This window comes from Fukomys damarensis, unplaced genomic scaffold, assembly GCF_012274545.1.
Source record: "Fukomys damarensis isolate Sample0158 unplaced genomic scaffold, DMR_v1.0_HiC HiC_scaffold_2, whole genome shotgun sequence".
NCBI classification, from domain to species: Eukaryota; Metazoa; Chordata; class Mammalia; order Rodentia; family Bathyergidae; genus Fukomys; species Fukomys damarensis.
The window spans coordinates 2,403,959-2,419,767 of NW_022900914.1; the positions used below are offsets into that span (position 1 = coordinate 2,403,959).

Below are 15,809 nucleotides of genomic sequence, written 5' to 3' on the forward strand. Positions count from 1 at the left end.
GCCCCCGCGCCGCACATGCGCACTCCGCGGCCGGCCGCGCCTCACCATGTACCAGGTCCCCAGGATGATAGTCCCGGTGCGGACATGGCAGCAGCCGCAGCACCGGGTGCTGTAGAAGCGGTCGCTGCGGCTCCGCTTGAAAGTCATGGACACCATCGGGAATCTCGCAGGCTCGATCTTGGCCAGGCCCCTGACGAATTTGCCGCCCAGCGGTCAGAAGCAGACTGCTGAGTTCCAGCCTCCGAGTCCAGAGTATGCGTCTCTAAACCGCCTCCTATCCAGTACCCTGCCAGCTCCTCGGCGCCTGCGCACTGAACGCTAAGGGCCGCTCTCGCGCGATTTGGCCTGTTCGTTCTGCATCCAACTTCCGTCATACATAGGCCAATGGGGAGTGGGGATCTGGCTAGACCCGGCTCCTGATTGGAGAAACCTGGAGATTGACAAGATAGCGTGCCCAATCAGAAGTGCAAGTCGTCTCCGCGGTGGTCGGGAGTGATGGCAAGGGCCGGCCCCACGGAATAGTTTGGGTCGAGGGCAGCCAGGTAGATTACCATCATCGAGGTGGAGCAAGCAGGAAACAGGCATTTCATGGAGGAAAAGAGAAACAAGATGGAGTGGATGGCACAAAGCGGGCACGCAGGGCTATTCCGAACATTCTTTGCCACGTTGTCTTCGTCACAGGCCCGGGCTGGTCACGAGACCCTCGCGAGCAGATCTATTGTTGGCCCGGCAGGGAGGGGGCGGGGCCAAGCCCGGGAGCGGTCCTTCCGGCAGCGCGGGAAATGCGGGCCTCGGGCGGGCCGGGCTTGGGTTTCTGCCCTCTTCTGAAGTCGGCTTACTTGGAGCAAAGAAATACCTCCCAACCCTGCCAGCGGCAAAAAGATGAAAGAAAACGAAAGGAAAAAGTGAAGAGCTCCTTAGCCGCTGCGTTTTTACACACACAATTTGGAAGGGAAGATTGTGAAACCCATTGCCACGGATCAAAAGCTTACTGGGTGTCCGGCGAAAACCAGCCATCCTCTGGGACACCCCATTCTGACTTCCTGGGGCTCCCCACCTTTGTCTGGGGTACCCCGTACATCTTTGTTCTTTGGACTTCGTGTCGAGTCTCGCCCTTGCTTGGTAAAAAGCCGCTTGCGTCAATGTGTACCTTCATTTCTCATCGTGACTTAACAGTGTAGGTGGGGGCTTCAGTTCTCGGAGCCAGTTCTGACATCGTCTGGATCCCTCATTAATTTGACATGTGTTCATTTTACATTCATCCCGAGACTTGTGACTTTACCTTGAACAATGTGCGGCTGTGGAAAATAATTGTGCAGGCATAATCAAGTAAACCCTGAATATTGAGGTATATTCTAGGAGGACGAAAGGGGAGAGGATTGATACTTGTGGGAGAGCTGACAGATTCCATGCTCTCGTTGATGACGAGCAAAGAATTGCAAGTGTACGTACAGTTAATGGTAAAAGAAAAGGCGCCTGCGTTTGCTGAAGATAACGGAAAGATCTGGTCAGGGCAGGTCCAAACAGAAAAGTGGTGTCTGGGCAACAGGGAAATAAAAAGCACAACACAGCTCACGCATAAGCCTGTTGGACTTTAAAAGATGTGCGCCCTAGCCCAGGTGCTTCTCACGGGGTCTGTGGGTAAGATAGGATTGATTTACAGAGTGCTGAGTCGTCCCAGGGGCTTCTAGCTTTCAGGCCTGTCCCAGAGGTCACTGTGATTAAATTATATACTTGAGATGCCGTCCATAAGCATGAACCTTTAACAAGGTTCTAGTAGGGAAAGGGTTACTGAAGGTCAGGCAACAAGATCTAACAGGAATGTGCTCTGGTCTAGAGCTGCAGAGATATCCAGGGTCTTTATTTTTCTGCTGCTCTCAGGCCAATAGGAGAATTAGCTCTGGGGTGATGCCCAAATCCAAGTGGGTGGAGGGGAGGGGGCTGCCAGCCCCAGCTGTGCTACCTGTACTAAGACTGGGCAAAAGTGATAAATCTTCATCTAGCATACTGGAAACCAGTAGATAATGTCCACGGTTGACTAATGAAAGCATAGCCAGTAAATCTACTGTTTAAAAATAGGAACTATGTATATTCTAGAAGGAAAAAAGACAGCATTGTATCAGTCAGCTCTTGTTGGGTAATAAACCACCACAAAATGTAAAGGTATTAAACAAATTTTTTAAAATCTCATAATGGATAAACTGAGCATTTCTTCAAGTTTCAGTCAGTTCAGCTGACCTCTGATAGACTGATGAACTGAGCTGAGGCTACGTGAATGAATGAGTGAAAGAGTCACCAGTGTGACTCAGTGGTAGGGTAAGCCTGCGTTATAGCCCTGGTAAAACAATGAGCCAAACCAAACTACAACAAACAACCAAGAATGGAGGACAGGTGTAAGTGATGACTGCTCTTTTAGACTTTATTAATTACATTTTTATACAAAAGCAACTTGGTCATGAGAACCAATTTTCCATTTCCTTAAGGTGAACTTTCTGTGGAGCTAGGACTCGAACCTAAGCTTCCATGCTGCACAAGGTGCTTTACTGGGAAACACCCTAGTCCTAGCATGAACTTCTTGACTAGAGTAATCCATCCACATGAATACCCTGTATTAGCACCTCACTGAAATTCTGGCAGAGCTCAATATCACCCTGGTTCAGGGAATCCTGCAAAAATATTTTATCTCAAGAAAGGAAAGGCCACAGAACTGCTGCAGGAGTGGCCCTGGCTGGCCTCCCTGTGGCTTTTGACAAGTGATGTCAGGTGCCCGTGACTCAGCATGAGCTCTCCACCCCGGCCCGGAGACTGACCTCGTGTGCCCGGCAGCTACACTGGGTGCCATCAGACCTGGCAGTGGGGTCCTCAGCAGCGGAGCCCCTATAGGTGGCGGGGCCACCTCTTTCGGTTGGGCTGCTGGCTCACAGGAGGCAGCCAGCAGGTGGGAGGAGCACAGGGCCAGTACAGCTGCACTTCCATATGCTATCAAGTCCATAGCAACTGTCAGGACCCAGTCTACATCATTTTGGTGGAAAACCATTTCATAATTCAAATATGGCTATAGCTGTCTAAGGCTCAATGTTACCTTGCCTGTGAGCTGGCTATGGCAGGTGGAAACATAACTCCATTTTTACCTCTGGTCACAACAGAGACCTCGGTCTCGTGATGCTGTGATGCTAATGGGCAAGAGTACATCAGCTGAAGTTATACTGGGTCTTTCAGAACTGAGTAGAAAGGTTTCACCTGGGGAGGGACAAATTCCTTATCAACTTAACTCATCCCACCTACTATTGTAAGAATGCTCTCCTTACAGCCTTCATCAACACAAGATCCTCATCGACCTGAGGTCTCCATCAGCATAAGATCCTCTTCTGCATAGGCTCACACCTGCCCCCTAAGTCACCTGATGCTCCCTCCAGTTATCATGTGCACCCAATAAATAGTGGCCCACTCAGAGTGTCTTTGTCTTTGCCCACTCTGAGGCACTGACCTCCCACCCCTGCAAGTACTTTGAAATTACACAAATCTCTGTTGTCTTTTTTTTCTTTAACCCTCAGCATAAGATCCTCTTCTGCATAGGCTCACACCTGCCCCCTAAGTCACCTGATGCTCCCTCCAGTTATCATGTGCACCCAATAAATAGTGGCCCACTCAGAGTGTCTTTGTCTTTGCCCACTCTGAGGCACTGACCTCCCACCCCTGCAAGTACTTTGAAATTACACAAATCTCTGTTGTCTTTTTTTTCTTTAACCCTCACCATCTCCCTTTCTAGGGATCACCCTCTGATATCCAACTTCCTCATCACTTTGGAGAGTAGTTCTCATAGGATTTCTCTATGAGAAATTTTCTGTAAACAATTCTGCATTAACTCCAGTTCACACTATTGACAACTCGGTATGTGCTTGGACAAGAAGCTTCTTGTGTGCCTTCCAGTCTCTTCATCCGTAGTATGGACAAGAATTCTTCCTAGTTAAGCTTCCATTTCTCTACTGTAATGAACACCACAGGCCACCATGACTTGACATCTTCTACCACAATTTCATTCTCCCATATCTGCCGATATTAGTGATTATTCCTTGTAGTCGGATTTTTTTTTTTTTTTGAGACCGGGTCTCCTTATGTAATGCAGGCAGCAGTGAACTCACTACATAGCCCAGGCTAGCTTCGAACTCACAGTGATCCTCCTGCCTCAACAGCCTGCAGAATACTGGGATTACAGCTGTCCATGCCACAGGAGGCATAAAAGTGTAGTTTCCACTGTCCATTGCTCCAGAGCATTGGAAGAATTAGTTGCTAAGGGTCTGCCAATTACCTTGAAGATAAAAAGTACTGTGTAATGATTGTCCTGGGAGAAGTACCCACTGTGCACTTTGGTGAAATCTTTACAATCGTGGAATTAAATCTTAACGTTAAGAACTTCAGGTATGAATGTGCTGGCACAACTTCAGCATCTCCTTTTCCTTCTTTAAATCATACAAAAGCGACAGAAAGGGTGAACAAAACCGTAAACTCAGCCTTCACATTTAGGAGCAGATGTAATCCACAGCTTTCAATATATGATTGTGGCTGCTAAATGCAGCTGAGCCTAAAGAGAGGCACAGAGGAGGAGGAAGCGAAGTGATGGAGTGCAGAGGCATGGGGACTGGCTCCTGAAGAGAGGCTGTCCCTGCGGGCTGCAGGTACATGCTTCTCGGCAATGGTCTCGTGGTACCTAGGGCTCTCTGGAAACACATCAGAGTAGCAAAAAACTGACTACACAGTGAAGCTCAGAAGCCATACTGATTGTTTCACTGTTGCTACCAAAATACTACGAATCAGGCTGATTTAAACAGCAAATTTACCGTCTCATCATTTTGTCAGCTCAAAGTCTCCAAAGTGTCAGCAGGGTTGACTCCTCCTGCAGGCTGTGAGGGGACATCCGACCCAAGCCTTTTTCTACCTCCTCGTGCTTGGCCACCATCTTTAGCAGGCCCTGGAATGTAGGAGCATCTCTGCCTTCGTCTTCACATGTTCTCTAGGTGTCCAAATCTCTGCTTCTTATGAAAACACCAGTTATATGTGAGTAGGGCCCATCCTAATGACCTCAACATCAATAATTACATTGGCAGCGACCTCATTTCTGAATAGGATTACATTCCGCAGTACTGGGGGCTAGTATTTAACATACGGATCTCTAAGGGATGGAGACACAATGCACCATACGTCCAGGGGCCCTGTGGACCTGTGCGAGTAGCTCCCTTGTTGCTGCAATAGAGTGCAGGACTGCTTTTGATTTGCCTTCCAGAGTCAAATCACTGAGTTTTAAACTAACCGGAAGTAATTCCTCTCTGCAGTCATCTCATCGACTGGGCACATCGCTACACTTCTTTGATTTTTGTCTTAATTGCTTTCTTCATTGCTAGAACAAAATACTCAACACGCACAGCTTAAGGAAGAGAGGTTTGTTTTGGCTCACGATATGCAGGTTTCAGTCTGTAGGACACAGGCTCCAAGACAGGGTGGCATGGCTAAGAAACAGCTCATGGCGTGGCAGGCAGGGAGCACAGAGCAATTAAAGGGAGGAGGGAGATAGACACGGACAGGCCACGCCCCCAGTGACCCCCACCCCAACCATACTTTGCCTCCCAGCAACCCATTTAACTGTAAACTCATCAGTGCACTAATTGCATGTCCATGATCTAATCACCTCCCAAAAGCCTCACCTGTGACTTCGTGAGCCTGGGGTGGGGGCAGCTAGATATAAATCATCTAGATATAACAACTCTTGCTTCAACTTTTTTTTTACATTTAAGATTTTAATGGTTATCTTTCAAAGATTGCTTCAACTTTTAAAAACCACTTATCTCAATTTTGATTTTTTTAGTCTAATGGAATAAAACACTGACATGTTTCCAAAATTTACAAAACCAAGCAAATTCAAAAACATCCAAGTTTTATCTTTGTCTCCTCTACACTGTTCCTTCCTCCTTCATAGTTACTGTGAATTTTTTTTTTTTTTTTTTTGGTACTGGTAATTGAACTTGGATTCTTGCGCTTGCAGGGCAGGCACCAGAACCACTGAGCTAAATCCCCAGCCCAACTGTGAATATTTAAAACATTTTTAGTATAAGCATATATATGTTCTCATGTTCACATCACTTTTAGGCATCTTTCTTTTTTTCTCAGTTAACAATATGTTCCAGAATTACACCATCACAGGAAATAGAGATATTGCTTGTTCCTTTCTATGATTGAACAGTAGTCCGTTATATGCAAGCACATTTGTGGGTGAAGTCAATCTCTTATTAGCAGGATTTTGGGTTCATTTCCACACAAGATTAGTAGTAGTAATGCAGTGAATACTCTTGCATGCATCTTTTTTTTTTGCATTTTTGCCAGTATGTCTTTGGGCTCTCTCTTCTCTATTATTACACTTGGTAATAAAATGTCATCTTGTACCTCCACTGGCTCTATTTCCCTCTTCCATTGGACTTTGTATTTCTTTTATTCTTAATGTCTCTGTTCTGTACAATTGGAATCTCTTTCTAGCAGTTCTCTTTGGTGTGGGGCTTTGTCTTTGCAGGAACTTCTGCCTGGTCTGCTGTGAGAGTTCACAAGGGCTCACACTGCCCAGCATTGACCAGTCTTCCTTGTCATATCTTGTTCATTTTCCTGTCCTCAGGGAACCTGCCGAGCTTCCTGTGAGTATCTGCTGCCTGATAAGTTCTCCCACTGGCATGGCCATCAGTGACTGCCAGTGTCTTAGTTACTTTCTTATCGCTGGGGCAAAATACGTGTTACCCACAAGTGAAAGCAGGAGAGGTCTATTTTTGGTCCCAGTTTATAGAAGTTTCAGTCCATAGTTTGCTCTAAGGAGGGGTGGCATGGCAGAGGGGCATCACAGAGGAGAAACAGTCCGTGGCAGGGTAGTCAGGAAGCACAGCAAGCAGACTTCTTTTTGTCCTTTTTTACTCCATTCCAGCTAAAAGCCTATTGATTGATGCCACCCACACCCGGAGTGGGACTTCCCTCTTCAGTAAATCCACCCAGCGACACCCAGAACTGTGCCGATACAGCTAGAGGGCTATGTAGATGTCACCCTCTCAACCATATTCACACCCTGTGCTCCAGCCAGCTCGGAAAGGCCCTACCCTGGTAGAAGTCATAGCACTAGCCTTTCCATATGGTGACTGATGCCATGCTGGTCCATTGGTATTCAGGGGGCCACTTGTTTGCATTTGGGGCTTCACAGGAACACTTTGAATTTACTTTTGTTGATGGTGTCAGGAGTCAGCTTCTTGGCTTTACTTATAACTTTATTCTTATTAGAAAAATGCCAAGTAAAGCTCAAGCAAGAATACATAAGAAAGCTCATATATTCCTACAGATTTTGTCAACTTTTGTCTCCAGCCCAAGGAGGGAGAAGGCAGGAGGCCCAGGTGGCCAGGGAAGACCCACACTGTCCCAAGAGGCGTGGGCTGGGGATCAGTTTTAGTTCCACCTTCAACACTCAGAGAAGCCTTGAGCCCATCCCTCCCGCTCTTAGTGCCTTGGTTTCCCCATCACTGCAGTGAGTGGACTGGGAAAGCCCAGAGTCCCCTCCAGGTCTGAGGTTTGAGGGCTTCCTTGTCTCCGCATCCTCTCAGTCTTTGATTCCTTTCTCCATTCCTGTGGGTGGTAGATCTCCATTTCTTTTTAGCTGGTCTTGGTTATTTCATTGGTGCTGGCCAGATCTCCTCAGTAGACAGGAAGGGATTGATGAGGTGTCTTAAGGGCTCACCCTGCTCGGATGCAGTGGTCTTCCTGAGGCTGTCACTGGATTCCTCCCTCAGGGACTGTGTCTGTGGCCTCACTGGTGGAACTGTGAGACCTCAAGGGAAGCTTTGCAAATGGCTTAGGCAGTTTGTCATCATTGAAAGCTCTAAAAGGTTCATCATTGCTCTCCTAAGGGCTTAATATATGTTGAGTCGGGCTAAATTGCATCATCTGGGCTATATCTTCATTTTTTTCTTTAGTTTTGTTTTTTGAGACAAGATCTACCTGTGTAGTTCAGTCTGGCCTTGAACTTACTGTGTAGCCCAGGTTGGCCTCGAACTCATGGCAGTCCTCCTGCCTCAGCCTCTCAAGTGCTAGGATCACAGGTATGCGCCACTGCACCCTGCTTGACCTCTTTTGTACTTGCTTATTTTCAATACCTCACCAAGGCTTGATCTTAGGATTCCCTTCATTGAGTTTACCTCCTATGACATTTTCAGTGGTAGAATCTAAATATATCTTAATGAGAACAAAGTGTTCTGCCACCCTCAGCATTCAGTCTTACAGCAGTTGTTGAACTCTAAAATCAAGACAAATAGCCGAATTTAACCAAGGGAGACAGAGGGACCCTGTGTCTGTGATCTGCAGCAAGCCTGCAAATCAGGAGAATAAAGAACTCTTGGTCAAGTAAAATCAAAGAGTACATGAAGAGTCCTTCATCATTTTGTTTTCAAGGTATCAGCTTTTAAGTATCTTCCTTTACCCTACAAACATGGATTTGCCAATCACCTGGGCTATAGTTAAAAAAACCAAAAAAAACACTTCAGGTTGTATTAGGATTTGTCCCTGCTGCGTGAGCAGGAAATGGGCAGGATGTTAACTTCTTTTATTTAGTTCATAAAACACAGATATTATCCTCTGAAGACTAAGAGAAGCATAACAAGCCCAGCAGACCCTTCTGTTAGGCCTGGGACAACTGGGAGTGGGCTGCAATGGGAGGCACCCAGAGCAATGGCTGTCAGTGGAAGTTGCATGGAGGATATCGTTTCCCTGAATTTTCTGCTTCTAGACAATTTCAGGTCATGTGATTCAGCCTCATTGGACCATAGTGAATGCAAGACTGTGCAAAAGGCCTGGTCCTTCCTGGCGTGTAGTCGCAAAGGAGTGTGGACTGTTGAGTGTTGTAGACCCAGTCAATCCTGCCCTGCAGAGTGCAGCTTCCCCTCCTGCCTGGTGCACCCTTTTCTTCTGGCCTCGGGCCTGTGCTGACAGCAACACGTGTCAACTGCTTCAGAAAGGAGCTTTCTGTCACCTATCCCAGCGTCCAGCCCTGTGCTTGAGCAGCTGCCAAGGGCCTGTCTGGGACTGGCAGGTGGGCATCTGCTGAGGCCAAGTGGTGAGAAGCGCCTGATCCCTCAGCTGGCATCTCGCTGGAACCCTTGTACCGAGTCATGTCCTTCACAGTTTGAGCCCGAGCAAGGAGAGCTCAGCCCTGGTTAGGGAAGGGCACTGGCCCTCGATATCCTTGGTTCCTGCCCTCAAGGCTGGCAGCAAGCTCCCATTGAGAAGACTTTGTGGCCGGTTTCACGGTCCTTCATGGAAGCTGTGTTAGGGAAACTGACAGTTCAGCACAGTGAGGGTGCTGGGAGGTGAGGTTGAAGAGCAGAGTGGAGGTTAGGGGCGCACACTGCAAGTTTGCAACCAGGTCATTTTGAAAGAAAACATTAACATGCTTTCTCTCTTGTCTTTCTGCCTGTGTAACAGATTCTGGGTGATCTGTCTGAGGCTTCATTTACAGAGAGGGGATAAAGGTTTTTCTAGACTGACTACAAAAAGTAAAGATTATTATTCAGTTTTGATATTCAAGAATTTTATGGCTTTGTAGATGTGTAGTTGATATATAGTCTAAATACAGCAAAGTGAATGTATCTTAAGTGTATGGTTTGATGGGTTTTGACCTAGGTATACAGCCATGAGATAAACATCACAGCCAGCACAGTGAACACATCCTTCACACCCTAGAGTTTCTTTCCTTCTGCACTTGGTTCCCAGGCAATCCCGTGTTTGCTTTCTGTCACTACAGACTGATTTTAATTTTCCAGAATTTTATATAAATGCAGTAATATAGTACTTAAACACATTTTTTAATCTGGTCTTTTTTACTCTGGGATTTATTTTTGTTGTTCCATGAATGTGTAGATGACTTTTTTTGTTTTGTTGAGTAGCACTGTGTGAAGGAAAAAAAAAAAGTTTCTTTGCCTGTTTACCATTTGATGGACACTGTCTTAGTTACTTTTTTCTCCTTGCTGAGACAAAATACCCAGCACCCAAAGTTAAGGGGGGAAAGGTTTATTTAGCTCACAGTTTGTAGAAGTTTCCATCCATAATCAGCTGGCTTCAAGGCAGAGTGGCACATGGCAGAAAGACATCGCAAAGGAGAAATGTGGTGCCCACACAGTAGCAAAAACAAGGGAACATCTACCACATCTTTGCACCTTTTATCTTATCCAACTACCAGAATTACAGCAGTGTCAAACCAGTCAGTGTGCTGGTTTAGTAATCACAGGCCCTTAATCCCAGCACCACGCACTCTAGATTCAGCCACCTCTGAAAAAGCCACCTAAGACTTCATGAAGTTTGGGGAGACATCAGACCCAGACCATAATAGACACTTGACTGTTTCCAGTTTTTGACTATTACAAATAAGGTGCTGCAATAATTTGTGCAAAAGTTTGTGTAGACATCTGTTTTCATTGCTTTTGGACAAATAAATACCTAGAAATGGAATGGCTGGTTCATACCATAGGGTTGTTTTCATCTTTTTGAGAAACTGTTATGCAAGCTGGGGATTTAGTTCAGTGGTGCCGCATCTGCCTGGTAAGTGCAAAGTTCTGAGTTCAGTTTCTGGTACCAAAAAAAAGAAAAAGAAAATGAAAAAGACTTTTATGCAAAATAGTTATACTGTTTCATACTCGCCTTAGTAGGATACATGAATTACAGTTACTCCACATCCTCACCAACACTTAATATTGCTGTCTTAGTTAGTTCCTCATTGCTCGGACAAAATTCACAACACCTATAAGTTAAAGGAGGAAAGGTTTATTTCAATTCACAGTTTGGAATGGTCACAGTCCATAGACTGCTGGATCCAAAGCAGGGTGACATGATGGGGAGCGTGGCAGAGGAGAAACTGTCCATGGCAAGGCAGGCAGGAGGCAGCAAGCAGTGAGCCTTTCTTTTCCTTTTTATTCCATTCAGGCTACAGGTCTATTGGTTGATGCCACTCATACTCAGGGTGGACCTTTTACCTTTAGTAAATCCATTCAGCCACACACAGAAGTATGCTAATCTAGTAGCACACACCTATGATCCAGTCACTTCCAAAAGTTCCACCTGGGAGCGCATGAAGCTTTGGGGGACATTTTAGATATAAACCATAATAATAGCCAACCTTTGCAACTTTAGCCATTCTACTGGGTGTAAAAGAGAGTTCATTATTATTGCCATGTACACTTCCCTAATGACTAACGACATTCAGAATAAGATTTGTAGCAACCTAGCTGTTGCTTATGGAGATGAATTTCTCAATTCCTTTATACTGAAGAAAAAGCCACAGTGGTTAGAAAAATGTGCATAGAATGTGTGTAGTGACGTATATGCAAAGTTATTCATTGCAGCATGGTTCACGATAGCAGAAAAATGCAAAGCCCAAATGTCAATTAATGGAGTTTTTTGTTTGTTTTAAGGCAAGGTCTCACTAAGTAGTTCAGGCTGGCCTTGAACTCATGGCAGTCCTCTTGCCCCAGCCTCCCAAGTGCCGGGATTTACAGGCATGCACCATCATACCCGGTGATGAATGAAATTCTATTGAAGCGCATTATCCCAATTGTGTGTGTGTGTGTGTGTGTGTGTGTGTGTGTATTTGTCTTGTGTAATTTGTGAGGCTTGGGATGCCCAAAATCTGATGGGAAGGCCCATAGGCTGGAGACTGTGGAAGGGGTTGCATTTCAATCCAAGAGCATTCAGGCTACAGACTGTGGATTGGCCCACACTGTGTTCAAATCCAAAGGCTTCCTGCTGGCTGAATTCTCTATGCTTGAGGAAGCTTAACTTGTTTTTCTATTCTGGCCTTCAAATTATTGAATTTGGCCCATCCACATTATGGAAGGCAATCTACTTACTCGAAGTTTACTGATATAAATGTAAGTCTCATCCCAAAACACCTCGCATAAATATCCAGAATAATGTTTGACCAAATACAGAATCCAGGCATCTTGTTGCCCTGCCAAATTGGTGCAAAATTAGCCATCCTAGGCACAAATGGAATTCTGTGCATCCATTCTAAGGAAAAAGGCAACTCTGGACTCGCATATCCTGAGATATACCTCCAAGATATATTATTAAGTGAAAAAAGCCAGATATAGAACAGCATGCAGAATATGCTGCCATTACAACAATTTTGAAAAATAATAATATGTGCAATTGTCATGGCAGTAAATATTGCAATGGGAAAAAAAAAAGAGTTTGTTCTCAAGTGCGGAAGTGAGAGGCTGGGAGCAGGGAAGAAAGGAGACTTGCTTTTTTTATTTCTCTCTACCCCTTTCGTAGTTTTAAAACCGCGTGGCTTGCCATCCCAGACTTTCGGAGCAGTGCCCTGCCTCTCCTTCTATGGCTGCAGGCTGTGGGCAGCCACTCTGCAGCAAAGGCTTATGGGGATGTGAAGGGTGGCGGCCAGCAGGGCACTCGGAGCAGTGGGCAGGATCCAAGATGCAGCCCGGCCCTACGCTGCGGGTGGACCTGGGAAGCCAGGCCTGGAGCTCTGGGGAGTAGGGAGGGCCTCAGGGGCACAGAGGAGCAGAGCCCTCACCAGCACTTCTGCTTTGCGGACATTTCTGGTCTGAGGTGGGGAAGATGACGTAGATTCCCCAGGCCTTGAACCTCACCCAGGAAACCTCTTTCTGGCTGCAGACTACACCCTGCTCTGACTTTCTGGGCTTGCAGATCTGTGTAGAGACCTCCTCCTCTCAGGGAGCCTGTGGAGGAAACCCCTGCAATGGAGGATGAGAACCTCTGCTGCCTCTGCTCATTTAAATTCTGACTCCACTACAAGGCTTTGCTCAAAAAAAAAAAAAAAAAAAAAAAACCAAAAAAAACCCAGCATGTGTTGCAAGTCCAGGCTCACATCTGGTAGCAGTTAATGGTATCCTCTATAATTCCCAACCCTTCCAGGCCTCTGTCCTTTTCCCAGGCTCCTGTCGCTGCCCCCCTTCCCCGCTTCCCCAGCTTCCCCCACACTCCAGAGCCCTCCACCCCACCCGCCCGCCTGCCCTTGCTTTGATGGCTGTTTCCAAAGCAGGGAGCAGAATCCAAGCCCAGCTGCCTCTTAATCACTCTACGGGTCTCATTAGAAGGAGGCCTGCGGGTTTCTGTTTGTCTTCTTGCAGTTTCTTTTCTGGAGAGATGGGGGAGTTCTTTCATGATTTTTTTTTTTTCCCCTGAAACTTGAATATCATGGTCCAGGACCCAGTAAAGAATCCGCCGCTGACTCCCAATAATATGAAATCGAAAAGTTAATAAATGAGTTTGTCTCACTGGCCTACCTGTCTTTAAAGATGTAACAGCTTTTATTAAGAACGTGAACTAAAACTAAATTCTTATTTACTTGCTGAACTGCTTTCAGAGGCTTAGACATGTCTGTGTAGTTGTGAGAAAAGTACAACTTATACGTTCACTTGTTGTGAGACACCACAGCCCTGCTTTCCGAGTTGTGTCCCTGCCGCTTCCCAGTGGTGGCTGTGAGGGTCCCACAGTGGCCCCTGCTTCTGTTTCACAACAGAGAATCCAAATGACTTGACCGCCTGTGATCCAGCCAACTGTGGAACTTTCCCAGCAGGCTGACGCCTTGAACATCCCAGGCACCGATAACGATGTTTTGGTTGTTACCCAGAACACTGAAATAAACTGGCCCCTGGCTCTGAGCCACAATTCCTTACTCCCTCACACAGACAAGCGGCAGCACACTGTGAGCAAGCTCCCTGACAGAACGCTGTGGTCTGAGCTCGTGGCATCAGTGCTTCTGACTTTGCCATCCCATCTGGCCCTATCTCAGCGTGGTTTGGGGAGTTCCCTCGTGGAAAACCCCCTGCTACAGCTTTTGGGGTGGTTCCAGCCATGGATTCCATGAGAAAAACATCACAAGACAGTCCCCAGATGGAGTTCCCAATCCCATGTCTTGGCAGAGTCCCCACTCCTGTCTGGTGTGTGGGTGCATGTCCCTGCCTGCAATGCAGGGACATCCTTCATGTCACATACTCAAGCCAGAAGAATCCTTGACTGTCTCCGACCTCCACCAGCATGTGTTCGCTTGCAAATGCATTCCGCGAGTGTCTTCTCTCCGTCTCCATTGTCACGTCTCCAATACAAGCCGTGATCTTCTGTTACCTCATGTACACAACTGCTTCCTGATCTGCCCCTGCTTTTGCTTGTAGCAGAAAAATGCCTCAGTCTTCTACCAGTTGGAGTGTGCAACTGCTTCTTGGCTTGTCTCTGGTTTTTCCATGTAGCAGAAAAGGTCCCTCTCTATTTTTCCCTTCTTTGGTTTTTATCACTTTCCAAGCAGAGAGACAGACTTCATAACCCCACGTTTGGGGTTGACAGAAAGCAGCCATTCCGACGTCTGCGTTTGCAGAAGTCTGACTCAGAGGTAACTTCCTGCTGAGTGCCCTGCCGGGTGGAGAGCGAGCCTGGACACGGAAGCAGAGCCGGAGCTGAAATTCCCTCAGCCTGGGGAGGGGCAGAGTTCTGTGGCTCCTGGAGAATGAGAACACCCAAGCCTCCAGGTAACAGGCTTGGAGGTGCCCATACTGGAGGGGTTGGCAGCCGAGGGATCCAAGGATGGGAGCTTCACTGCAGCAGAAGCAGAGTTTCACTGAGGGACCAAGACCCTGCTGGTTGGGATCACCAGGGCACTTATTGTAACTGTGCCAACTAGAGGCCCTTGCCCTAAGCATAAAATAGGGATTCTCTTGTGACCCTAAAAGGGGAAGGGGTCTCAATAGTGACCTTAAAGGAAGGAGGGGGCTTAAGACAGAATGAGGCTGAGCCACTGGGAATAAAATGGTGCTTCCTGAGAACCTAAATGTAGACTAAGATTCATACCTGTTGTACACTTAGGTTGACCAGTTGTCCCAGTTTGCTAAAATTGAGAAAACTCTAAGCAATCTAGGATGAATTATTCACCTTACAGAATGGTGACATTAAAAATAAAAGCAGACCATGATGTGTCCTGTATTCAAATCCAGCTCTCACCAGGACCTCCAAGCCCCTTCATCATCTGGATCCCTCCTCTTCTCGTTCTGCTCCTATAGTCCTCTGCCCCTGCTCCTTCCTGTCCAGCCATTCCCCCAGCCTGTCCCCTGTGGTTCCTTCTTCCGGACCTCCTTCTCTCTCAGTCTCCCCTCTGCAGTTCTCAGCTCAGAGCAGCTCACTCTCCGTGCTCCCTAATGAAGCATCTGTGCCCTAGGCCGGCCTCCATAGTTACTGGTGGTGCTGCTGTGTACCCGCCCGTCCGCCTCCTAGTATGACTGTTCAGGGGGCAGGAACCCCTGTCGGACTCTGGCTCGGAGCCTCCCACAGAGCTGATAATCACTGAGCGCTTGTTACATGGATAACTGCATGAAAGGGCACTAATTTTCTCTCCTTTCTTTTTCTTTTTATATTACTCAAGAACAGCAATGAATGAGAAGGCTCGTGTTTGTTTTACAGTAACTCATGATGTTGTATCAGATGGAAAATCCTGGGCCCTTCCAATCCTCTTTAAAATGTTTTTTCTAAGTGGGCTGGGGATTTAGTTCAGAGGCACCGTACCTGCCTCACAAGCACAAGGCCCTGAGTTTGATCCCTGGTACTGGAAAAAAAATTTCTCTTTCTAACTTCTATAATAGATACAAAAAGACAATTACAGTTAAGAAAAAAGAACAATAGGGTAGATAGCACAAAGAAAGGTACTTGCAGTTGACATACAGATAAGTGAGGCTTATAGAGCTCCAAATAGCCATGATTAAAAAAAAAAAAAAAAA

The 15,809-nt window shown here is 46.6% G+C and overlaps 1 protein-coding gene across 1 annotated transcript in view; it reads right to left on the reverse strand.

The window, feature by feature from the left end:
- Window positions 1-316, reverse strand: part of Laptm4a (lysosomal protein transmembrane 4 alpha) — an 18,649-nt gene extending 18,333 nt beyond the window's left edge. The window contains exon 1 of the mRNA XM_010618027.3: window positions 46-316. Coding sequence (XP_010616329.1) covers window positions 46-156 — 111 coding nt within the window. The 5' untranslated portion in view covers window positions 157-316. The remainder of the gene's footprint in view (window positions 1-45) is intronic.
- Window positions 317-15,809: the final 15,493 nt, after the last annotated feature.